Source organism: Strongylocentrotus purpuratus, unplaced genomic scaffold (genome assembly GCF_000002235.5).
Source record: "Strongylocentrotus purpuratus isolate Spur 01 unplaced genomic scaffold, Spur_5.0 spur5_scaffold_2, whole genome shotgun sequence".
NCBI lineage: Eukaryota > Metazoa > Echinodermata > Echinoidea > Camarodonta > Strongylocentrotidae > Strongylocentrotus > Strongylocentrotus purpuratus.
Window position 1 is genome coordinate 27,136,415 of NW_022145605.1, and position 25,371 is coordinate 27,161,785.

The following is a 25,371-nucleotide window of genomic DNA, read 5'->3' on the forward strand; positions in this document are numbered from 1 at the left end:
CCTTAGACTAAAATTGGTTAACATCTAGACAAATGAAAAGTTAATCGGGTGAGGTTTAAATTCGCTTGCCTGATGATACTGGTTTTACAGTGTAATTACTATCATCTGTATACCTAGCAAGGTTAACTTACTTGGCGTTCAAAGTCAATTAGCATTTTGTCTTCTTCTTAATTATAAGATGTTGCTTACGGCCTTAAATATCTGAGACTAGCAATTACGCCTGATGTCCTCTAAAATAAGAGTATCGATATGATTAACAATAGGGATCGGTGGGATGACAAAACGCCTCATGCATTATTCATGAACCATCCCATCTCAATGCACTATACGAGAAAGTGCCTGATAAACCCCTCATACACGCAAACAACCCCCTCCTCATACCAACGGTGTCTTAAGAATCGAATACATCTTGGGTTATTGTATACCTTTGCGACGATACGCAAATGACAAGCGGGGTTATTTTTGACGGCAGCGGCGAATCGCCATAACTGAAGCAATTTTGATTAATATCGCGACCACCTTTATCGCCCCCTCACGGTTATCGGGATCGTCTGTCCGTCGAAACGATATTGACATTGACTTTGAGTTTACTTTCTGGAAGAGAGTCACTTTCGCGCCAATCGCGATCGTCTGCTTGTGGGGAGAATACTTTTGGCGTCGTCTTAATTTTGGAAGACTTGTTTTGAAAAAGGAACTCTTTAAGATGTAACAAAACACACACAGGACGACCGTCGCCGATGTGTATTCACGTATAATTAATACACTACGGTGTTGTTTGTTTAAAGCGACCAACAAGCACCGGTTAATTAAACGATCCCTGTTGCTGAATATACTCTAATTGGAATATAATCAAACGACAGTTGCATATACTTTGTATTGGATGATAATTTATGGCTTCGTCGTCTTTAAACCTTTAGCTCAGGATTCGTCAAGGTAAACATTTATAAATATGGAATCAAAACTTGGATATATACCACTGGTGGTTCTAGTCATCTGCTCTTCCTTCATCATAGGTAAGCATATTTCGTATAACCGATGACCTATATTTTAAATCGTTCTTTGCTAATAACATTCATGATAATATTCTATATACATATAGCACATTATGTTACGTTGCGACTTGTTAAAATCTCTTTGCTCGAACATACTTATAGATTGTGATAAGAGAACTAAAGACAGATATTGGTGTTAGCAAGTAAATCATTGACTGCTTAGTTACATCGCTATTATTTTGTTTGTTTTCATTTCGAAAACATTATCAACAAATACAAATTCATGGTAAATCATAAATGTAAATGATGCACATTCCAGGGATACATGTGTTTTCATGATTTCACAGCCCTACCACGGTCTCCTTTCAAATATCATGCGGTACTTAATAAAACTGGTTTACTTTATTGATGTTTTATTCCTATGAATTAACCTGTTTAGACTTAATAATAATTATAACGGTGCTTATAACGCGCTTAACACCGAAATCTCTAAGCGCTATAGTTAAATGAATGAACTACATTACTCGGAATCCAGTCTGCATATAATACGTGTTGCAATGTCAGGCAAGCTTTTAGGTTGCCAAGAATAACCTTTGTTTTTAAATTAGGCATAATATTTGAATATGTTAGTAAACCGATATATTGGAGGAAAAGGCTGAGTATAAGAGAATCATGGACATCGAAATTTAACCAGAATTTAGTTTACAAAATGTAATCTCAGTTGAAATCATCATGCGTAATATGTATAGTTAGTCTTTGAATTATAAGATTGATATATTCATTAACCAACGACGTATATACATCATGGAAGTATTTTCCCCACATACATGTATATGTTTTATTTATAGCGCACAGTATGATAAGTAAAATACAGAGAATTTGTCTAATTAATGTTTTCTAAATTTATGTAGGCGTACTGAATCAGGTTTCTCAGCAAAACAAAAAGAGTATATTTGATCTCAATGGGTAAAGGAATATAAAGATAAGAAATAAGACAACAAATATGATTAAGATCGTTTTTTCTTCATGATCAGATAATGTTTTTCCTTATCGCACCTTTCTATCTACTCCCCTCAGAGAATATGAAGTATATACACAGGGGAGGAAGAAATAGGATAACATCACAAATGCCGATGATTGTTTATTAAGGGTTGGGTTTCGATAAAAGTGAGAAATTCATATTTTTTCAAGCTTTTGTGTGAATTGTAAATTTCTCTTGCAAGTAAGAGACTCTGTGATAATGCTAACAAGCACTCAAAACCGATTTGTAAGTACGTTCCCCCATCGTTTTTATTTTAATTATATCGGATAGTATTTTTGGGCCCTTTGCATCATTTAACTTTTCATGAGTAGAATTTCTTTTTTCCTGATACGAATTATATCAGAAGATTAAAGCAAAAATTATGTTCTCTTTTAATTAAATGACCTGTAGTAAGCAAATTGATTTACATTGTTCGTATACAGACTCAAAAATGCATTTCAAAATATGTTTTACTACATGCACATAAAGAATATGTTTTTTGCTCTATCAAGCGGTTGAATTTGCAGGAAGCTTCTTTCGTTTGGATCGTGCTTATTTATTCATAAAACAGAAGAGCATGGATTTCTCTTTTTCATTAAAATAATGGTCTGTGTAACAAAATCATACATTATGGACAAATGGAAATGGAATAGTTGTCTTCAAAAGGGTGGACGGACGGGGCGGAAGAATTATGGAAATGGGGCTAAGAGATTGAAAGGGTACCCGGATTAGCTAGGGCCGAAGAAGGAAAGGAAATGGCCGAAGAAGGAAAGGAAATGAAAACGATGACTTGAGATTAAAGAGGGAAAGAAAATCACGGTGATCGAAGGGTATTCGTTCTCTTGCTCTGGCAAGCCATTTAAGAAAGGTTGAGCTTTGGTATTAAAGCCCCACTTTACTACTTGTAGCTACTTGCTCCCTCTATAAAGAAAACAATGCCTAATCGGTGACCATTGGTCCCCCACGATCCTCTTTTTCTTATGTTAATTGAGAGCTGAGTTGATGAGATAGCCACCTGTCAGTGACCAACCTGGGTAGTCTCCCTCCTAGCCAAACTAGTACAGACGGCCTTTAAAAGGTGACCAATAATAATTGTAAGACCTTTTTCAATGTTCTTAAGCTGGTAATAGTGTGGAAGAATATCATAGAAAGAGAAAGAGTTCCCTGAATAGGATTGCGCTTCAAATTGCCTCATGATCACTCCCACAAAAAAAAGAAAAATAACAATAACAGAAGGGTGCCACATCTTCGTGTAATGCCATATACCCATTCCGGTGTATACACACTGCAAAAACAGTGGTGTTAAATTCAACACCATAGGTGTTAATATTAACACCATTCCGGTATCTATATCGGAAAACACCAGTTGGTGTTATTTAACACCAAGGTCTGGATTTGAATGATTCAATTCTACTCTTGGTGTTGCAATTCAATTCTATTTTTGGTGTTAATATAAAATCCTACACCATTTTCTGGTGTAACAATGAATCTGATTTCTGGTGTTATTTAACACCACCGCCTGGAATGAAATAATTTTAATTCTACTCTTGGTGTTGCACTTCAATTCTATTGTTGGTGTTATTTTACACCAATTCTAGAATTAAATAGTATAATTCTGCTCTTGGTGTTGCAATCCAATTCTATTTATGGTGTTAATATAAAATCCAGCACCATTCTTCGGTGTTGCAATAAATCCTATTTTTGGTGTTATATAACACTAAAGGTCTACTACTTTTCTACTCTTGGTATTGCAATTCAATGCTAGTCTCAGTGTTTAAAAAACTCAACACACCATTCTTTCAACACCAACAATTCATTCCAGCTCACTCCATCTTAACACATGCACAGAAAATATTCAAATACACACAAGAAGTGAAAAGAAACAATTTTTTTTCGTAAACAAAAACACATGGTGCTTGTTTAATCAATAAATTAAACAACTTGTTTTCATTCATGTTGAAATCAATGATGCTTAGCGTTTTTATCTTGTATGGTTCAACATTAAATCCTTTTGTCATGTATTCAAAATCTGTGACTCATTTGTCTGAATACAACAAAACACACTTTTTTAAATCATTCAAAATCTGTTATTATGAATCCACCCTTATAAGTAAAAAAAAAAGGATGAAACAAGTAACTAAAAATCATTCAAAATCTGTTATTATGAATCCACCCTTATAAGTAAAAAAAAAAAAGGATGAAACAAGTAACTAAAACTTTTCCAATATAAAAACTTTAAACAATGTCATAATTCCTTTCAAGGAATGAAAAATCAAAGTCGTTTCTAATAAATAGAAACTAAACAGGATGCAAAATGCATGTATAAATGAAGACAAAACAAAAAAAACAACAAACATTATGCTTCTACATCAGAGTGAATTATGTAGCTAATAAGAATTTTGACACATTTCACCTTGAATCCTAGTACATGCATGCTGAAGGAAAATATCACAGAATCTTTTTCATATGAAATATACAGAGTGCCCCCCCCCCAAAAAAAAAACCTTGGAAACTGCTAGTATAATCTGCAGGCAGACTCTCGGCTTCGGTTTTTCGCAAGTTTCGTAGTGCATATTTCAGAGTCTGCAGTCAGAGACTACTTTCACTCATATCATGATCCCTTAAAGGGAGCATAACTGTATGTGTATATGTAGTCTCTAAATGCAGACTCTACATCGTGCACTATGCAAATTGCAAAACCGAAGCCAATGGTCTGTGCCCGCAGACTAATTATAGTATGACTTTAATTTCTTATGCTAGAACAATAGCAACACTAACAAATCTCATCCAGCAGTTTTGTTGAACAAGATTTTTTTACCACAGGCCTGCAACCATTGAGATTCAGGATGATTTAATTATTTCAGGGGATTTTTATCTCCTAGCTTCACTGCTTGTAAAGGGTTAAACAAATGTTTCAAAAACATTGAAAAAACACTATAAATTCTACATTCATTCTAATATAGGTGAACATTCTTTTACAGCTTTCTGTTTACAAACATATTCCATTTTACATCGTGCACTATGCAAATTGCAAAACCGAAGCCAATGGTCTGTGCTCGCAGACTAATTATAGTAAGGCTTTTTAATGTCTTATGCTAGGAAGCAGCCTTCAAGAACAATAGCAAAACTAACAAATCTTATCCAGCAGTTTTGTTTAACAAGATTTTTTTTTACCACAGGCCTGCAACCATTGAGATTCAGGATGATTTAATTATTTCAGGGGATTTTTATCTCCTTCACTGCTTGTAAAGGGTTAAACAAATGTTTCAAAAACATTAAAAAAACACTATAAATTCCACATTCATTCTAATATAGGTGAACATTCTTTTACAGCTTTCTGTTTACAAACATGTATTTCCCATTTTACTCCTGGGAGAAAAAATCAAAAAGTAAAATTATGCATTTCTATATCAACTAATTCGCTGCTCGTTTTTCCAACAGGATATAAACAACAACAACAAAAATCAGTCCATGCACTTCTAGTTCACTGGCTTTCATGCACAAACATCATAGAATTGTTTTTCTTGTAAGAAAAAAAAAGAAAATATACAACAGCTATTTGACTTCAATTTGGTTTCGAATTAACCAATTTAAAGATGTTAACAATTAAGAGTCCAAAATATTATTGATCAAAATTATTTTTAAAACCAATTGATACCACTAAGCAAAACCAGACATTAGCTTGAAAGCTTTAAATTACTTAAAAAGTACATGCCTTGGTGCTACATACTTCCTCGAGTCTGTCTTCGACAAAGTTGTCATCAAATCTAGTGGTTTGTAGTCAACAAGTTCCTTTTGATTCTTCACTACATGACAACGTGGAAAACTAAATTCTACTGCATAGGCATGATAGTGTGAATTGTAATACACTGTATCTAATTGGACAAGTACAAAAAATACAGTGCTATTGTGTACAATGATATGCTCTATTTGACCAAACAGAGGAAGCTCGCTAACATCATGGCAGACCAGAAGTGACAACTGATAATGTGTTCCATGTACTTTAACCCAGTTGGCATCAAATAATTCAGTAGAAAGATCCTCTACTTGGATTTGCTCTTGCACAATCTGTCCAATATTTTCATCTAAATCTGACAAAAGTAGTGAACTACCTGGCCCAACCTCCAGATATTCCAAAGGATGGTTTGACTGAAGATGGAACGTTAGTGCTGTCTGATGTTTTTTGGCAAGTGATTTACAAATGTTTTTGTAATTACGCACAGATTCTGCAACACGGCCAAAATAGTGATGTTTCGCTTCGTACCTCATACACCATACATGTATGAGTGGCCCAACTTCTCTCAAACACGTTGGATAATGCACCATAAAGTGGTGTTTTGGCAACAACCTTCTGTCAGGAAAGGTTTTCTGGAAATGTGTGTGATGTTCTTCAGTAAGAATAGACAATTGGGCTATCAAGCCTGCTGTCAATTGAGGAGCAAAAATAATGTCCATACAATCTAGTAATCTAAGTAGCAATTCCCAGTAGACATTTCCTTCTTCAATGTCTTGAGCAATTATGAATGGCAGATTTCGAATCAAGCACCATGCTTGCATAGCCTTCTGTCCAACATCATTCCTAGCTGACCTAAGTTTAATAAAGGATGGTTTGTTCTTGTTATCTGTACGGTTTAAGCAATGGCTGGCGACTCTCTGATTCAGTTCATCTTGGGACAAGAGGGGCGGTTGCCTTTCATATATGAAATACTCTAGAACAAGTTTCAGCTCATACTGAACTATGCCTTCCAAAAGATCATGCATTATATCTAGTGAAAAGTTTGCCAAGACATGAAAGTAAATACAATCATTCAATACAGTCTTTTGTTTCACTCCAAACACATGTGACTGGGTAGTTTGAGCTTCAGCTTCTTCTAAATGTTGCTCATAAGTCTGCCTGGTGCGCATATCCATTGAAACCTCTTTGAATTTGTTCTGTGCCTCTTCCTTACTTGTAACACATAATCGACAGTAATAATGAGCAGAAAAGCTCTCTACAAATCCCAGTAGGGAATTAGCACCAAGATTATCAGCACTTATTTGAGTAATGGTCCCCTTCTTCACAATTCCATTAGGGAGAGCAATGCCAACTGTTGACAGGATATTAATGTCTTTTACAATGTGCTTGAGAATAGCATTAAATCCATATTTCTTGGCATCTTCAGCATACCATAGAGCTATAAGATTGATATTGGAAAGATTGGAATTATACTTTGGTGGCAGATTTTTCAAAATGAAATATAAAGCACCTATCTTGTGAATTTTTGTTTTTGAACCAATGGGGTTCACAGTCTCGAAATCATCATAAAAACAGTGAATTTGGAGGGCATTCTCATCTTCATGGAAAAGAGGGGTTTTCTCAAATTGTGAACCATCACAATAATCTCTCATTACACCATCTGTGCTCTTATGGTCATGAGTAGCAAAATGCAATATATCTTTATTGCTTAAAAGCTGCTTCAAAGAATCTAAAATGGGAACGTAAACAAATGTATCTTCAATAGCAATCTGTTCATACTGCTTAGTTCTTTTATTGAGACGACTATCATATCGGATGCCTAACTTGATTTCTTGTGGTTCAACAAGTCCAATTGATTCACAATACTTTGTCCGCTTATATTCTGAATTCAAATTTTCAAAGGGCTTTTCAAGCATAGCAAAATGTGTTTGAATCTCCTTATAAGCCTCGGATTCTATAGGCAGCTTATGTTTTAAGAAAGCAGCTGTAACGGCTGCCGATGCACTTTTTACTACATCACCTACAATCGCACTGGTTGTTTCTACTACATCATTTACAACTTTTCCAGAGTTTGCACTATTTGCTGAAAATTTTGAAATTACATTTACACACTGCCTGTTCAAGGTATCTACAGATAAAATGTCATCTTCATATACATCCTGATCTTCAACAATCTCATCATTATTAATATTGTATTCTTGAAGACTTTCAAGACTTTCTTCAGGAAAGTCACTCACTTTATCATTTTCATTAGACTGCTCTTTATTATCTGGAAAATCGGTTTTAAGGTGAGTCTGCAAATGTCCCCGAAATCCTCGAAAAGTATGAAATGTTCTCGCACAAGCTCCCTGCCCACAGGTCAATACTTCTTTACCATCTTCAATAACTCCATGTTTCAATCTCAAATGTTGAACCAATTTGGGTATTGCAAACTGTTTGTGGCATTTGAAGCAAATCATGGTGCTAACAATTTCGATCTAATTTCACGTACTCTTGGTGTTTCCCGGGACACTCCGATATCGATTTCAAAAATGGCAGTCTGGACAAAAGTCCAGAACTGCCGCAGAGACAAGCAGTACTGCAGGCCAAAGACAAAGTGGGTCTTGAAGAGTAAATCTACTGCTGCTTCGACCGTGCGTGCCGAACATGGAATGGCCTTGTGATCCACAATGATCATGTAGTTGGTGATTCGGGCCTTGGAATTGCCAATTGCCAGAAGGAACGGTTGACTCTTGGTCTCTTTTGTGTTGTCGAGGAATGCTTGAATACTCCCTCCTGTCTGTGTTGAAAACAAATTATTTGTATAGAATGTAACTAGCACTCAACGCATTTCAATACTCAACGCATTTCAATGAACAACATATTTCGATCAACATTTTTAAAAGACAGCCTTACATGTAGTACTGGGGGAAATTGTGTTTTTACAAAAGGGTTATTGGACAATAATGTAGGACATAAAACCAAATCAAATTTACATCAAAGAAAAGAATTGGAATTGGTCCATCAAATGATATAACATCAAAATATCAGATGATATTTTTTGTAATGAAATACAATTTTTCTTACCCTGTAGAGGGGTAAAAATGCAAGTACTTTCAAAGCTTGTTTTATGTATATGATTAAAAAGGGTCTTTCTAATGTGGTCAAGACATTTCAACTTCCACAAAAGGAGTACGAAAAATAAAGATACTGCAATTTCTGCACTATTATTAACTTGCAGCAAATTTGTGGCATGAAATATTCCTTTTCATTTATTGATTCTCCATGTAGGGCTGTGAAAATCAAAGGCAACATGCCTGATATATCACACAAGTTGTTACTATGTTTTCATACACAACATGTTCCTAGTATTTGTTTGCAAATCTTGATGTCTACTGTTCTAGTTTATTTTACTCCGACCAATTTCAAGGCGGGTGAAGTTTTTGAATAGGCCTAAATTTCTCGAGCACCTTCTCTGTCCAAATCAGTCTAAGCCTCTTCATGTAAGAGATCATAAACCAATATAATTGTTCTCTTTGAACACACATCACGATGCTTTCTGAAACTTTTTTTTTAATGCAGCAAGAATGTGTTTTATGTGACAGGGTATTACCGGTACTTAATATTTACAGTTCTCTTTCGTAATGAAAAGCTAAATACCTTCTGAAATTGAATAACCCTCGAGAGAGCTGAAGAAATGGACACTTTTGCTGACGCAGCTTTGGACTTCCCTTGGCTTGCAGGAGGCAATAGGCACAAGAGGAGGAGGATAGCAGATGTGCTGGAATTCCATCCTGTGCATTACAAAATGAAAATGGTTATTATTAAACAGGCTTACATGTTGATCAAGGTGAAAAATAGAAGTTAAATGTACCAAAATAATTACAAACTGACCTGCTAAAATTTGAATCAAAATAGCCTGTAACAAGAAACTATTATAAGAAATAAGTATATAGTCGAGGACTTATCAATATTATAGCCAAAGCATGCAAGTGGCTGTTAATGCAGTTTAGGGGTACTAAACCAAAAATCCAATTGATGCCAGCTTGGCACCCTTGGAGAAATTTTACTGACACTTATAGCAACGCCTTCTTCTTCTTTCTTATGAGAATTTATACAAAGGGGGATGGGAAAAAAGAAATCAATAGGAAAATAATAAACGGGATATTTATGCATGGGAGAAGGCAACATTCATGGCAAAGCACCTAACCTAGATTGTTCTCTGTTGACACATATATAACAAACTCTTTAGTAGCATAAGTTCATGTTTTTTTTTTTACAATTTTTTTCTTGTTCTACTGAATTTAACATGCTTCTACCCAATTTGACATCCTTTTCATGATTAAATCACAAAAATTGCATCAATACTGGAATCAAATGTTGCAATTAACAATTTATCAAATATGTCCCCTATGGGCCACCATATTTTTCAAAGTTAACTAATGAAGAAAAACAAAAATATCATGATTTTCTGAATTCTAAAGCATTTATCTTCAAATAAAGACAGAGTAAACACAAGCAAGCTGCTAATATGTAAATGCAGGGTCCTGTGGGGTCGATTCAAGTTCATATTATAAGATAATAAGCCATGCATATCATATCTGAGGAAGAAAAATAACAAAGTGAACATATAAACATGATGCTTTGTTTCAAAACAGAAGCTCATTCTATTTCAAAAGTAATGATTGGCAATGTGATAATCCTTATAAAGATTCCACAATGGGCCATGCAACAAACTTTTTTCTTCATAATTATATAAATTTCTTCTTCATAATTATATAATTAATATAATAAAAGAATTATGGAGAGCATGTTCCAACTACAAATAACCCGGCATGTGCCCCCTCTATATTTTGAGAATTACCTCGTGAACATACACATTACTAAGGTTAAATTGTGATCTGCGCCCCCTCTTTATTTTTAATATGCTCTTTGCACCCCTCTAACTCTATTTTAAAATCCTGAATCCGCTACTGATGATATCACATTTAGCAGGGATTTGCAATTTTGTATTATAATGCACTTTATCCAAAACTTACCAGACCATTCTTCATCTTCTTTTAGCACCATGAGGCTGACTGTGGGATTGCTGGTCACCACATCTCCTAGTACGTCATCGTCTATACCAAACCCTTCTTGTTCATCCACAAGTACGAGATCTTCCCCATCCCTTATGTGGAATTTTCTTCTGACTGTAGGAGAGATTAAATAAATGAGAATAAATATCACAGTGCACTTTTCAGTTTCTTACAGATTGATGGCTCAGTCATAATAAACGAATGCTGCAAAAACTGCTGCTACAAGCCCAACTGTGCTATAGTATACAAATAACGCACGTCCCAGAGTGCAATAGCGGTGAATGCAGTACGCGCGAGGTTTCTTTATATTGGTGCCGCTCTGTGCAACAAGCCGCTTGCGGCGAGTTGACAGTGCGAACCATCTGAAGAAACCGAGCGAACACTGCATTTACGTTTCGCACAACAGGGTCAAGTGCGTTATTTGTTTTATAAAATAGCGACACAAACAGCAACAAACAAAAGTTTAGATCTTAAGTATACGAGAGTTCGATCTAGATCTAGAGTTATGTTGGTTCTAGAAATAAAATGAGGGTCTAAGACCTTGCAGGCTTACCAAAAAGTCTACAGGATTCATTGTTTGATTAAAAATAAAATGCATAGGGTGTCTAGAGACGAGTCTACATCAGACAGCTGAAATTCCTGGCTTCATTATAAAATCCAAAAGTCAAAACGGGTCTAAATCCAAGGCAAAAGTAAAACAAAAATTTGCTTTCTAATAATACCCCGCTCTAGCTAGAGCTAACGCGTACGCTGCGCTGGGGATCATGGTGGATCTTGGAGCGTATGGTGGTGTGACCAAAGTTCGCGCGTGACCTAAGTTCGCTATCTCAAAAAATCAGTAAGATTACGAAAATCTGATATCACCAATGGAAAGAGGAACATAAAATTACCCAGAAGTGAAATTTTCTTTGGAATTGGGTACGAAATTGTGAAAATATTGACAAAAGATCGGCAAATTTTGCAATATTTTGCGTCCGTTCCGAAAAATGATCAACTTACCGATAAGGGTCTGAAAATCTTCAATTTGAGAGCAGATTTCCTCAAAATTGTAAGTAAAGAGTGGTACTAACTGATTGTATGATATCTTGCCTTGCAAGTTATGATATTACCTTATTTTTGATGGATCACACTTTTTGATAAATCAACTGTAAACCCCCGTGCGTGAAGTTAGGTCTCGTTGTTTTATGACTTTTTTAGATGCAGCGCGCACGAACGATCGGACATCGAATTTTTAGATCGCGATATCTCCGAAATCCTTCGACGATAAAATTTTCTAGTTGAACTAATCTGTAGTTAAAAACTTCGCCGTCCCTTTGTTATAATTGAAATCAATAAATTTGTGTAGAATATGAGAAATCGTAGTTCGAATATCACATTTTGTAATATGTTCTAAAATGTCCGCGAACTTTGGTCACCCCTTCATACAATATTAGCTACGCGTAGCCTATAGTAGGGTGTCTGATCGCGCACCCGATGTTGTGTGCTAAAATCTTTCCCATAGAGATTGCACACATCCCTATGTGGTCTACATGCATTGCGCGACCAAGCAAAATTGGTCAATGGTTTTATGAAAAATTAGAAATTCAAACCTTTATAACAAATGATCCTGAAGGTGAAACTCAATAAATGTGGTGTCATATGAAAGAGCAGGTTTTTCTCCATATTCCCCATAGGGGGCCACCCCCGGAATTCTAAAAATATCTTGCTCAAAACAGCGATTTAAACATCGTTTCCATGGTAACTCGGAGATTTACCAATTTCACGAACTGCTCCCCCGAGGGATAAGTTGGGCCAGCTGTAAAGAATATATCCATGCACTTATTTTTTCTCTAGTCCCAAGGGATCATTTGTTACAACAGTTTGAAAATACCCTTGCTCCACACTTTGCATATCGTGCTGTGCATTAGCTGTGCAGCTTTTGAGCAGAAATTATAACTCTGCGTGAACCACTTTTCTGTCCATTCTGACCAAAATGCTATGAATATTGCACAATTTTTGAGGGGCTGTAGATCTATCTTTTGATAGAAACATCGGTGAGTCTTGAAATTTGAAAGGTATTATTCTGATTACATTTTTTATTCCAATATCAAACAAAAATGGTGAAAAACGATCCCAAATTGAAAATTGAAAAATCGTTCAGACACCCTACCTATAGCCTACAATGCACTCGAGGGAGCGTACTAGTACTACGCGTACGCGCGCGCACTGGATCCCCATGGTCACGCGTACGCACCGTGCAATATAACTTTTTACTGCGCTTTTTCTGCACTCATTTCTGCAAAATCGTGCTTGCATCAAAAATTTGTCAATGCCATGTGACGCGTATTGACCAATCACGATGCTTAAAATACTAGGCTAGATCTAGAGCCATTTTATAATACACCCTAAAACTGTTAAATGGGACATCAAGCTCAACCGGGGGTGGAGTTTGGACTGTTGTGTGCGCTACAAATAGTCTAGATCTAGATCTAGATCTAGAGATTGAATTTCCATGTTTATTATTTTTGCATTTTTTTATTACATGAATGGGGTAGATCTAGTCTAGATCTAACGTTAGATCTAGATCTATATCTAGGCCTAATGTCAATGCAGATCTAACGTTAGAACTCTAGATCTAACTGTTAGGCCTAGAAATCTAGAGTCTAGATCTAGTCTAGACTTCTAGATCTAGATCTAGATCTAGATCTAGCCTAGACCTGATATTTTTGCAAAAACCCAGGATTAGGCCCTAGACTAGGTCTAGACATCTAGATCTACTGATTTTTCCTTTACATTTTGAAACAAATCTAGATCTATGTATTAAATAACAATATATAGACCTAGATCTATCATGAATGTTTGCCCTTTGGAGTATTTATCAATGATAATTTTTCAGAAATCCATAAAATATTAAATGGCATCATGCTGACCGGATACCCAACCCGGCCGGACAGCCAAGGCATAGTAGGCCTAGACCTCTAGGCCTGGGCTACCCAACGACAGGCGCGGCTAGCGCCAGCTGACGAACACGTAATACTATAGGGCCTAGGCTAGATCTATAAAAGTTTATAACAAACAAGAACCATGTACACTTACTGAGTTCAAAGAATCCTACTGTGTCTTCTGGATCTATAGGCAGGTATTTTCTAATACTTCGATCCGCTGAACAGACCCTGACGCTTAATGGCATGGTTGCATGCACTTCGATCACTTCACATCTAGAATCTAGGCCTAATTTGAAGAATTACTACTCCAGAATCAAGACTTCAAGTCAGTGCCAGTGAAATTCTCTAGCCACATGCTCTCGTCTAGCTGTGCGCGCGCAGCTGCAGAGGCGCATATCGGATCATATGACAACTTTCGTCCAATGATTTTCGTCGAATTCTCTAGCTTATGCGCATGTGCGATTTTATAACACCAAATATGACACCATCAGCCTGTAATTGAATATTTTCACACCGTTGGTGTTATTTTTCGCCAATCGGACATGAAATGAACACCAAGGGTGTTGATATTTTTCTATTCCATGCTGGTGTTGAATATTTAACACCCTAGTTTTTGCAGTGCAGTGCGTATAACTTTGAGCAAGACAGGGTAAATTTCTTGTCATTTTGATGACTTCAAAACCTCACAGTATATACACCCATTTGTTTATGATATACATGATAAATATTTGTCCAAATTGCGCTTCCAGAGACTTTCTTTCGCAGCCTGTAATTGACCAGAACTCCACTCTGTCTTTAAATATAGAAATGAAAATGAAATCGAAGGGATATTCTCTTGATAGCAATGCAGAAGTGTTGAGAAGACTATTAGTGTTGTCCCAGCTGCAATAAGTGGGTCATAATTCGAAAACAAAATACATCATTATTATATCCATTTCCTGTCCTCGGGTTGATACATTTTAAACGGTCTCGATTAAATGGATCCCTTGGGCCAATGCAATTAATCGTACGTTAAAGATAAAGTTTGGTTCTGGTCAGACGATGACATTTTGAAAGAAGCTATGAACATCAAGAAGCTATACCTCGAGAGGCTGATTGTGTGGCACATGACTACATGTAGGAATGATGGTGTAGTGGAATCATCAAAAATGGTGACAAATTGGCTTCAACTAGCTAGCATGTTGTCAAAACAACTCCCTCAGATATACTATCATATTTATGGAGGGGTTTAGTTACCACGACAAATCCGCATGCGTGGAGTATCGTGGTACATGATAGTGGTTCATTCCAGCATTGACCCTCGCTCTACGTTGATGATTCGAATCCCAACACGGAATTTACGTCATTTTGCAAGACAACAATCCACATTTAACGCTCTCCACCCTGGTGTATAATAGTCGGAAAGCCCACAGGAAGAGCATTATTGATGACTTGATGTTGCTACCCTCAGTAAAATAATAAGACCCAACTATTGTAATTATTTATTGTGTGGGGCTACACACAATGTCATGTGACATCAAACTTGGTCCAAAGTTTGAAATTAATTTAAGACTTGATACTTGATGAGGTAATCCCTGAAGCAGCTTTTCCAAGCTATACTGGGATGGATATGGATTATGTGAACATTTCAAGAAAACAGCTCCCTTTTTATGTGCCATTTTTGTCACGATATTCTTCCACATCGAAGTGAAAAGAGCGAAACGGTTCAACAATTATTTCCACCGTTTAATAGTTAGAGCTCAACTTCTCTTTAATTCAGAGGAAGGCTGGAACAAGTGGCCTACTTCGGGCTGTCTAGCTAGAGTCTCATTCCCAAAACAGACGAACAAAAAGAGGATTGAAATGGAGTGAGGGATTGCGAGGATTAATCTTAAATGGTCTAATCGTCTTTATAAGCGTCGCGTCAGCAACGAGCAGGCTATCCAGTTTTAATGATCAGTGAGCAAAGAAACTATAAGATGGCGGAGAAATACTATACTTCAAGTGCATGCGGAGAATTGTCATTAACCTATCACTCAAATTACATCACAGGAATTAGGAATTGAATCAGGACGAAATCGATGGTTGTAGTATTTTTTTATTTGTTTATAGAGTTTGGTAGGATGAAGGATGGAATAATCGAGAGCCACATGTCCATGTATCTGAACTGCCATTATATTCACTCTCGTCTTGAATCGAAAACGCTCCAGTCTCTGTACTATACTATAATCAGATTGTGCAGAGAGATGGTGGAAGATTGTGCTTCTTGAAGGTGTCACATACTTATCACGTCTATTGTTCTCTCTATCTACTATTTTATAAAGTCATATTTTTCATGGGCTATCTTATATGTGAGGAGAACCGCGCTGGTCTCTGTACTAACTTATCAGATTGTCCTTTTTGAAGGTGTAACATGTATTAAGATGCTGACTGGGTCATGTCTTTCGGGTTATTTTTTAACTTTCTATACCAGTCAGTCTATTTGCGCATCTTTCTCTTTCAGCCCTTTCTCTCTCTCTCTTTCTGCAAACTATAATATAATGTTTACTCTTTTTTCATACCTTCGTCTACCTTTTTTTAGTCTGGAGATATAAATGATCGCTTTAACACATCGTTCTTTGTCTGCTCCCCCTTTTTCCGCCCTCGCTTTTTCTCACCCTCCTTTAGTCTTTCCTACTCTTTCCTACTCTTTGCTACTCTCTCTTTCTCTCTCGCTCTCTCTCTCTCTTTCTCACCTCTTCCCACCTGTCTCTAGCATCTAAATATATTACCTTCGCTCTATTATCCCTTACCTGTTTTTCGTCGTCTCACTTACATGTACACATGTCATTGAATTCAAGAGGGATTAAAAGAGCAGCTAACAACATCATTTCGAAGCTTCATTATCATTTCATGAATTTCCTATCCATCCATCTCAACTGCCCACAAAAACAAAACAAAATCCACCTTTGCAATTTTCATGGCTAACGATAGCCTATGCTCCAATCCAGATACCCCCAATACTCTTGGATGCTATCTTGATCATCCCCTCGGACATGACTGTGTCGGAGAACATCATCACTCAAGGTCATACTATCATCCTCTTATAAAAATGATAACGACGGAAGGAGATGGAATGATGGACGACGACTTGAAGAGGAGTATCAGACTCCATATAACACGGTCGCAAAAGCTTTTGAAAAACCAACCTATGGGCAATGTAATTTCAAGATCACAATGTATTGCCTATAACCATGTTTGGATAATGTGACATGTCTTTTTATTGTTCGCGCATTATTTTGTTTAAGGTGATGCATGTGGATATTTAAATGCCTCAGGGAGACGATCGTATTACATGTAGGACTATAAATTATAATGTCATGACTATGACTATACTTGTCATATCATAGCAACTCAACTTGTATAGACATAACAAAGATTCACACATTATTCCTTTGTTGATCTTATCTTTAAACTAGTTTTTACCCGTTTTGCTATACATTTGAAGACAGAGGACCATTCAACTTTGCTTTGAAAACAAGAAGACCAATTTTGGTCCGAGACGCCTCGATCTTCCCCATTTGCCATTCAAAATGGTCTATATAGCGATACCCCCTATAAGACGTGAGAAGTGCGGTGACATTACGTTGTCTCTCCTAGTCCTCCGCCTCCTTCATATTGCTCTAAATTTAAACGATTTTAGTCCAAAATGTCGCGGACATGACTTTGTAGGCTATATTGAGGAGTACAGTGGATAGGCCGAGTTGAATGTTCGTGACAGCTAGCAGTGCAGCTCTTCGCCCCTTCCAAGTTTCTTATTCCTTCTCATTTTCAAGCGTGTGTGCCCTTGAACTCCCCTTTTTCTTTCATCTTGTGCACTTTTGTATGTCTTCAATAATTATATGAATAGTTCTCCTGCCCGTAGATTTCAATATAATGCTGTGCTAAGATAATCTGTGTCTTAGATGCTGCTTATAAGTATCGGCTTGCATGGTGATGTAGGTATACAGTAGGCTTGCGTATATACACTCAAGAAAAAAAGATTACCGAGATTCCTTTTCAGGACTCCCCAGACCGCGGGCCATAGATCAAATATGTGGCTTATTTTTCATTTTCGTGCCTCAACTCTTGTATATACCTAAATTTTTGTTACTCAATAGAACAAAAATCATTGAATAACAATTGATAACTCGTCAGTGCAATAAGTTGCACATTAATTAATTATGCTAATTTAAAAAAGTTACAGCGCCCTCTTGTGTTCAAATCTTGAGATCTGTGTTGTGCTAATGGGTTCCACAGGATTTTATTGGACTTGGAGGTTTTGTTTCACCCAGGGAATAACACCCAAGTCTGTCTTGGAATGGTTGGTGTTATATTTTTCTTTATTTAAAGGTTAAGTCCATCCTAACAAATATTTTAGTTTAAATAAAGTCAGAAAAATGAAAGGAAGACGACAGTGAAAGTTTTCAGCAAGTTTTGAAAGTAAGCAAGTTATCAATTTTTGAAGGTGTGATTAATGAAACACAACTTGACAACTCCACAATGTAACTTTTTTCTGCTTCTATTCAGGATGGACTTCCCCCTTTGATTAAACAACAAACAAAAACAATCTTGAAAATAAATAGAGATAAATAAAGAGAGAGATTAATAGAGAGGGGAGAGAAGTGGAAAAGAGGGGGGGGGGGGGGTCAGGAGATAATGGGGACTTTGGTAGACTGTGGTACTTTTATTTATGTATTTATTCATTTTTGTTTTTATTTGTTTGGGGGGATATCAATGTGTGCACATGAGGATGCACATCTTTTAATGAGTATAATCATGGTTTGCATTTTGACTACCAGTATTCATCACTTACTACACAACTTGAACCATCCTTCGGTATCCCATCACAAATATAGCACCCCCCACACTTATACTGAAAACTTCACCCTCTCTCTCTCTCTGGCTGTATGTCTGCCCCCCCCCCCTCTCTCTCTCTCTCTCTCTCTCTCTATATATATATATATACAGTGCATACACACACACACAAACAATCCAATAAATTAATTTACATTAAAACACAATTTGAACAGGTGTCAAGATAGATAAGCCAAAATTTCCATATTCAATCAATATTTTTAATCATCTTTTAACTACATGTATCTCAAATACATTGCAAAATCACAGGAAGTTTTGACAATGGGGTGGGGGGGGGGCAGTAGACGTAATGCATAGTATGAAGTAGATTCATTGCAAGAAAAATAAATTGTATTCATGATGAGGTACACTTTTCTGGCTCTTAAAGGAAATTTCCAGGCAGTTTTGTTTTTGTTTTTTTCATAACAATGATCAAACTCATTCCTTAATACCAAATCTATTAAACTGCCCCAACAGATTTTGAACAAGTATAAGTCTACTGTACTAGCAATACAGAGAATTAATTCATACAATGACTTTCAAATGTTCAATATCATTGTGTACTGTTAGAGGGAGAAAATCCATCATTGATTCATGCAAGGCATGGAAACCAGACATAAATCAACTTCCTTGCTACTTGCCTTTGATGATTTGATGATTTAATTATATTTTTAACAATATTTTCCCTCCATTACGTTGATGACAAAAACAAGAATTGCCAGATACCCACATTTGTACAGCATAAAACATAAACTTAAACGTGAATACATTTCAATTACTAATCATGGTATTTACAAAATTGTGAACTACTTAATCTCAATCCTCCGATAGTGCACAATTAGAATATTTTTTCACAATGGAACAAAATACTTACATGTCCAGTTCAAATCTATACCTACAATGGTACAATGTATTTATTTAGCAGTGAATAGAGGCAAAAAACACATTTATCTCCCGACATCTACAAGTATTTTCTTCCCTTACATTAACATATTGAGAAACAACTTTCAGTGTCAAGTCATGATGAAAAAAAAATACATGAAGAACAAATACTTTCCAGAATGACAAAGGGAATGACCATTACTCAACATGTATCAGGAATTTTGAAAATAAAATATTGGTTCCTGTTTATAGAGCACTTGTTATGCTTTATGACACTTCTCTTTACCTGCATGTAGTAATACCTAGCAACAAAATATGTACTGCTCTGGTTAGATGGGTACCCATTTACATGTACATGTACACCTGAGTGAAACATGGTAACAATGGATTCATGTTATGTTTGTCTAAATGACTATGTACCATAAACAATTGAATGTGCAGTGCAGTCAATAAACCACTACTAGACTTGGGCATCAAAAACATTTTGCTGGAAGTATATACATTTACCTCACAAATACTGTAAATGACTATATATTCAAAGTGGTTATAAATTTTTAAGCCTCATCAATCTCTAAAGTTTTCATATAAATCACATGAACAGTAAAATACAACATCATACAAGTGTGACCTTAGTTGTCCCAAACAACTGTGTTTGAACAGAAATTGGTATATTCATATCTTTACCCTGTTTTTGCATGGAAGGATAACTATCATATAGGTATTGGCGTATTGATGTTACAATGCTACAAACTCTTGTCATCACAATATACATGTGCATGTATATTTTACTGCAATGGAGAAGTGAGACAACAGGTTTTCTTCAAATTAGCAAATCAGGAATAATAAACCTACAGATTTCTGACAATAGGAAAATTTGAATTTCTTAGCTTAGTCAGCCTAAGGATCTCCTTATTTTTCATTATCCTTTCCTCAATTACCTTTTTGCAGAAACTAGAGTATGACTTATCATATATTACTGTTTGCTGAGTATCCTGTTTATAAGTATTACATCTCTTCACAACTTTTGTATACCTGTAATAGCACGATTTATGGTACCTTACTTCTATTGCAACAAGATCTTTCCCACGTATGTGTAAAAGCAATTGTTCATCTTGCTTTAATAAAGCGGCCTCTAACAGATGCCCCCCATCTTTTCTTTCACAAAGAATTAATTTTTCTACCTTCCGTTTACCAGAAGACTGTTCGCGGATATACTTAGCTCCTTTGCAGATAATGCAATGGACTGGCAATACATGCGGCTTATCAAAGTCATGGCTGGTAGAGGGTTGATTTTCATGGGATACTCTCGACCGCAGCAGTCTCTTGGGTGCAGGGGCATCCTCACTTGCTGACACTTCCTCTGGATCTTCTGTAGATGTCTTCTCAGCATCTGTGGGTTTTAACAAGAAAAAGAGAAGGAAGAAAGGAACAGACAGGGGAAAAAATACTGATTAAAACCAATTTTATCAAAATCATTCTGATTTTCTGAATATATAACTCAATGTGGTGTTGGTGTTGAAAGTGTGGATCAAGCTGCTGAACCAAGCTCCAACACTGACTGTACTTGAGAAATAGCTCAATACTGAGTGATGTCGCGCCTTTTATGTGATCCACTCACGATTTCAAGCGAAAAGGCTATACAACGAAAGTGAAATCAGTGAGAAATGGCATTCAAATTTCATCAAACAGGATGTAAAATCTAAAATCGTATTTTCAAATCAAAAGAGAAAATGTTATTAATCTTTAGAAAATAGACACATATATAGCTCTGATGATTTGTAAAACATTTTGACTGTAAATTGGATTTCGCTTAACTTTGCTGTGACGTTATCATTTGGTTCATGATCTTAAGATCACCAACACCAACACCGAACTTCAAATCACAAATTTCCCAATCTCTAGGCGATTTGTGTTGGGGAATAGGGAAATAACAAATAAATCGTCAAAGCGAACCATGATACTCGGTTCAGCAGACAACATTCAACAACATATTTTCCGAGGTCAATTCCAACACCAGCCGCATTTCAAGTTCAGTGTTGTGGCTTTTGACACTGAACTTGAAATCGCCAGTAGATCTAAATGTGTAGATGCAGAACAATTATTGCACAATTGCACCTACCGGTGTCTTCTTTTGCACTGCCTCACACACGCACAGATCAAACACTCTCCTTCTCTTCTTTGTCTTTGTACTGTACTGTTTAAATTATTTTAGCAGCATTTAATCATTGTTTATTGCCTCTCTTCTTCTGAAGTCTTGTCAATGCTCTACTGATTGTCGTTACGTTGCAAAAGTGTCGGTAACATTCAGCATGATATCCTCGAAGCCGAGTATGGTGCTCCCTAGTAAAAGAAAATGTGAGAGATGTAGACTAATAAATAATTTCTATTAAAGTTCAATCTGCTAAAATACAAGAACTGCTGGACCTAGTTTAAGTAGTTAGGCCTATGTAAATGGCTTAATTTCTTGACACAAGCAAGAGTCAAGAATTAGACTATTTTATAATTTATCTGTAGACGAAAAAAAGTAGAGGGTCTAGACAGTAGTAGTAGGGACAGGGTCTAGTAGTAGTAGATCTAGACCTAGAAAATCTATCCTGTAATCCAGGACCATAGTAGATGAGAGGTCTAGATCTAGTCTGTTCTCTACTACTCTAGACCAAATTTGTAATTTCTGCTCTTTTTTCAAGTGCAATTTTTATTTCGGGGAAAATGTGAACACTTTTCATTTCATGCAGGCCTAGATATCTAGATCTATACCAATATATTAGGTGATAACTTACCTGCTTGTTGTCGATGACTGAAGACCGACTTGTCCCACACCTTCACTTTCGTGTACGTGTTCTTGCAACTTCTCTGCAACTTCACTTTCTAAACTCTCTTCCACGATTACCCACTTAGCTGCACACTCCTTACACTTTTGATAGCTTTTATCACTAAATGGTATAATCTTGCTCTGAGTATCGATGACATGTATGGAACAGAAAGCGGATTCACCAGCCTCAGAATTGTCCGTCTCACTGGCATCAAACGACTCAGAAGTCGCCATAGTACACAGTGAAAGTCGCATAGGCGTGCGCATAAAACAAAGAATATGATTGGCCAAAAGCCAGTCACTCCACACATCATGCTATCAGCAACGTATTGTGATTGGTCATTCTTACCGTAGAAAGTGAAAAATTGTCTCAAATTTGTTTTTTGTTTTTTGATATTTTCAGAAAATGTGCAAGTTTTGTTACTGACGAGTTTCAGATGTGACTGTAATAAATATTTTTAAACATGTTGACCAAAATACAGCTAGATACAAATTTGAGGCACGAGATGAAAAGAAAATGCACCTCGGCCCGCGGTCTTCTTATGGCCGCTATATACAGTATTGAAATATCTTATCACAATACGTTTGTTCTGATAATGTTGTACACAATAATCCATTGCAGGACCTCTCCCTTTTCTTTCTTTCTTTCTTTTATTTTTCTTTCTATCTGACTTTCTTTCGTTCTCACTTTCCTTCCCAACCCTTGACTGTCTCTGTCTGTCTACTCTCTCTCTCTCTCTCTCTCTCTCCCTCCCTCTCTCTCTCTCTCTCTCTCTCTCCCCCTCTCTCTCTCTCTCTCTCTCTCTCTGGCCCCCTCTCTCTCCATTCCCCTCCCCCACTTTCCCTCCCCATCCATTCACATGACCGGGAACATTCGCGTGAGATTCCAACCCCAAGGAGAATAACCCTAATCTAATTCATGTTCATCAATGCATGGTATAGATGCACGAAAGTACCTTGTCTCTGCAAGCGTGCTCTATGAATGACTTCCACATAATATTGAAATCACAGCTGATAAACAAAATAATGGACATACCATTTACAAAGTTAAAGACAGAGTTGAGTTCTGGGCCTTAGCTGTTTCATAGAACTTGTTATCAATAACAAATGCTAAATTTCTCTGACAAAATTTGCTCTCAGCTAATCAAATGCAACGATTTCTGTAGCTTATAACCGTTATTGCAACTTACTGTTGCAAACAAGTTTTATGAAACAGTTGCGATTTCATTATGGAAGAAACTGTCAGGAAGCGTTTAGGAAAGATTGATTATGTAGTGCTTGTTTACACGTTGATGTATAGATGTTATGGAATCATCGAAATTTAAAAAATAGGCTCAATCTTGTTGGAAGCCATTATGCACTGCACACAGAAATAGGTATATGGGTCTACAGTGGCGGATCCAGGGGGGGGGGGCCGGCCCCCCCCCCCCCCCCTTGAGAAAAAAATCATGTAAAATCACGTGATTTTTACCTTTTTTGGGGGTTGGGCCCCCCCCCCCCCCTGGCGCTCAAGGGGGGTGCAAATTGAAATTTTTTTGAGGATCAAAAAAAAAAAAGTTGGGCCCCCTCCCCTAAGAAATCCTGGATCCGCGCCTGTGGGTCTACACATTTCATGTTTGGGTCCAAATTGACTTTTCAGCCATATCTGGTCATATTTTAAATTATGAGGAAATCGAAGAGCAGTGTTCACGGGGAACATTTCATGAAGGATATTCTTCCCGACTGACGTAAACGGAACGCGAAAGGTTACAAATTATTTGTTGTCTTTACAAGAAGTCGACTTCCATTTAACCATGTTTAAGAGAGAAGAAAACATGCATGTCGACCTTTTAAAAAGATGCGCGCAGACTTCCGAAAGAAGCATTGGTAATTTTTCACTCATAGCTTAAAGTAACATATCCATTCATAATGATTCTGCCTGCTGATTATCAAATAACTTGGCATCTTAATCCTTTTAAAACTAAGCGGAAGGAGTGGCCTTTCTGGGCTTGGTCTTATCAAATATTACTTGAAGCTGTCGTCAATATATAGCAGCATTGGCCTGCGTGTACTTTTCCGCAACAAATTTTGTTTAATTCACTTTTATTTCGTATACGTACCGGGAACTGGACAAATTATAAATATTCCTTAACGTATATAATGAGAGTAATAGAAGAATATGTCTCGTTCTTAAACTGAATGTACATATAGATCCACCATCCAGCTATTATAGTTCATACATCTTTCATGCTCTTAATTGGAGACAGCCTTGATGTGCACTAAACCAAAACACGGAGCTCAAACAGTTGCAATTTATCGGCACCAAAAGACAAAAAAAATTGTTTGCTCTAGTATTTTACTTCTTCATGAAACTAAATGCAAATATTGGGCACTCTAAACTCACAAGCAATCTTTATCAATATGAATGACATGTCTACGATCTTACAGCAATGCCTATTAACCAATAAAGAGCATTAAACATGCCATGTTGCACTGATTTAAGATACTTCAAATGCAAACAATGGCGACGGTCGCTCTTATACCCCAATATTTAATATCAATATCAAAGACTTAAGAGATTCTTAATGCTTTGACCTTAAAGAAATGGTCATGACAAGACATCAAAAGTCACAAAATGGCATTTTGATGAGACCGCATTAACTTGACGGGAATGTTAATGTATAAGCTTGCCTATTTGCAGCTGTTTTCTGAAAAGCCCTTTACAGTTAAAGTGCTCCGATAAAGGTTAAAGCAAGAATCATTCATATGTCTTTGTTTGTTGTTGTTCCATTTATGCTTGCTTGTTTGTATGTTTGTGTGTTGCTTTCACACAGCACTGTATTATTTTGTTGAAACTACTGCAACTTGTAGCTACTTTCTCCCTCTATATAGAAAACAATGCCAAAGCGGTGCCCGTTGGTCCCCCATGATCCTCTTTTTCTTATGTTAATTGAGAGCTGAATTAACGAGATAACCACCTGTCAGTAACCTTGCTGGGTGGTCTAATCCCTCCTGGCCAAACTAGTGCAGATTGGCTTTAAACGACTGAGTTTGATGACCTCCTCCATCCATGTTGGCATGCACGGAGGGCAGCAAGTTGATAATAATTATGGA

General features: G+C 36.7%; 2 protein-coding genes across 2 annotated transcripts; both read right to left on the reverse strand.

The window, feature by feature from the left end:
- Positions 1–5,235: 5,235 nt before the first annotated feature.
- Positions 5,236–10,460, reverse strand: LOC115926783. Its single transcript, XM_030992115.1, has 2 exons — positions 9,389–10,460; positions 5,236–8,528 (listed from the first exon to the last, which is right to left on the reverse strand). The coding sequence occupies exon 2, from the start codon at positions 8,206–8,208 to the stop codon at positions 5,710–5,712; it is 2,499 nt and encodes an 832-aa protein (XP_030847975.1). The 5' UTR covers positions 8,209–8,528; positions 9,389–10,460; the 3' UTR covers positions 5,236–5,709.
- An 8,323-nt stretch (positions 10,461–18,783) lies between these two features.
- LOC105438371 lies at positions 18,784–22,814 on the reverse strand. The gene is made up of 3 exons (XM_030992116.1): positions 22,247–22,814; positions 21,703–21,806; positions 18,784–20,856 (listed from the first exon to the last, which is right to left on the reverse strand). The coding sequence occupies exons 1-3, from the start codon at positions 22,543–22,545 to the stop codon at positions 20,315–20,317; spliced, it is 945 nt and encodes a 314-aa protein (XP_030847976.1). The 5' UTR covers positions 22,546–22,814; the 3' UTR covers positions 18,784–20,314.
- Between the last annotated feature and the right edge of the window lie 2,557 nt (positions 22,815–25,371).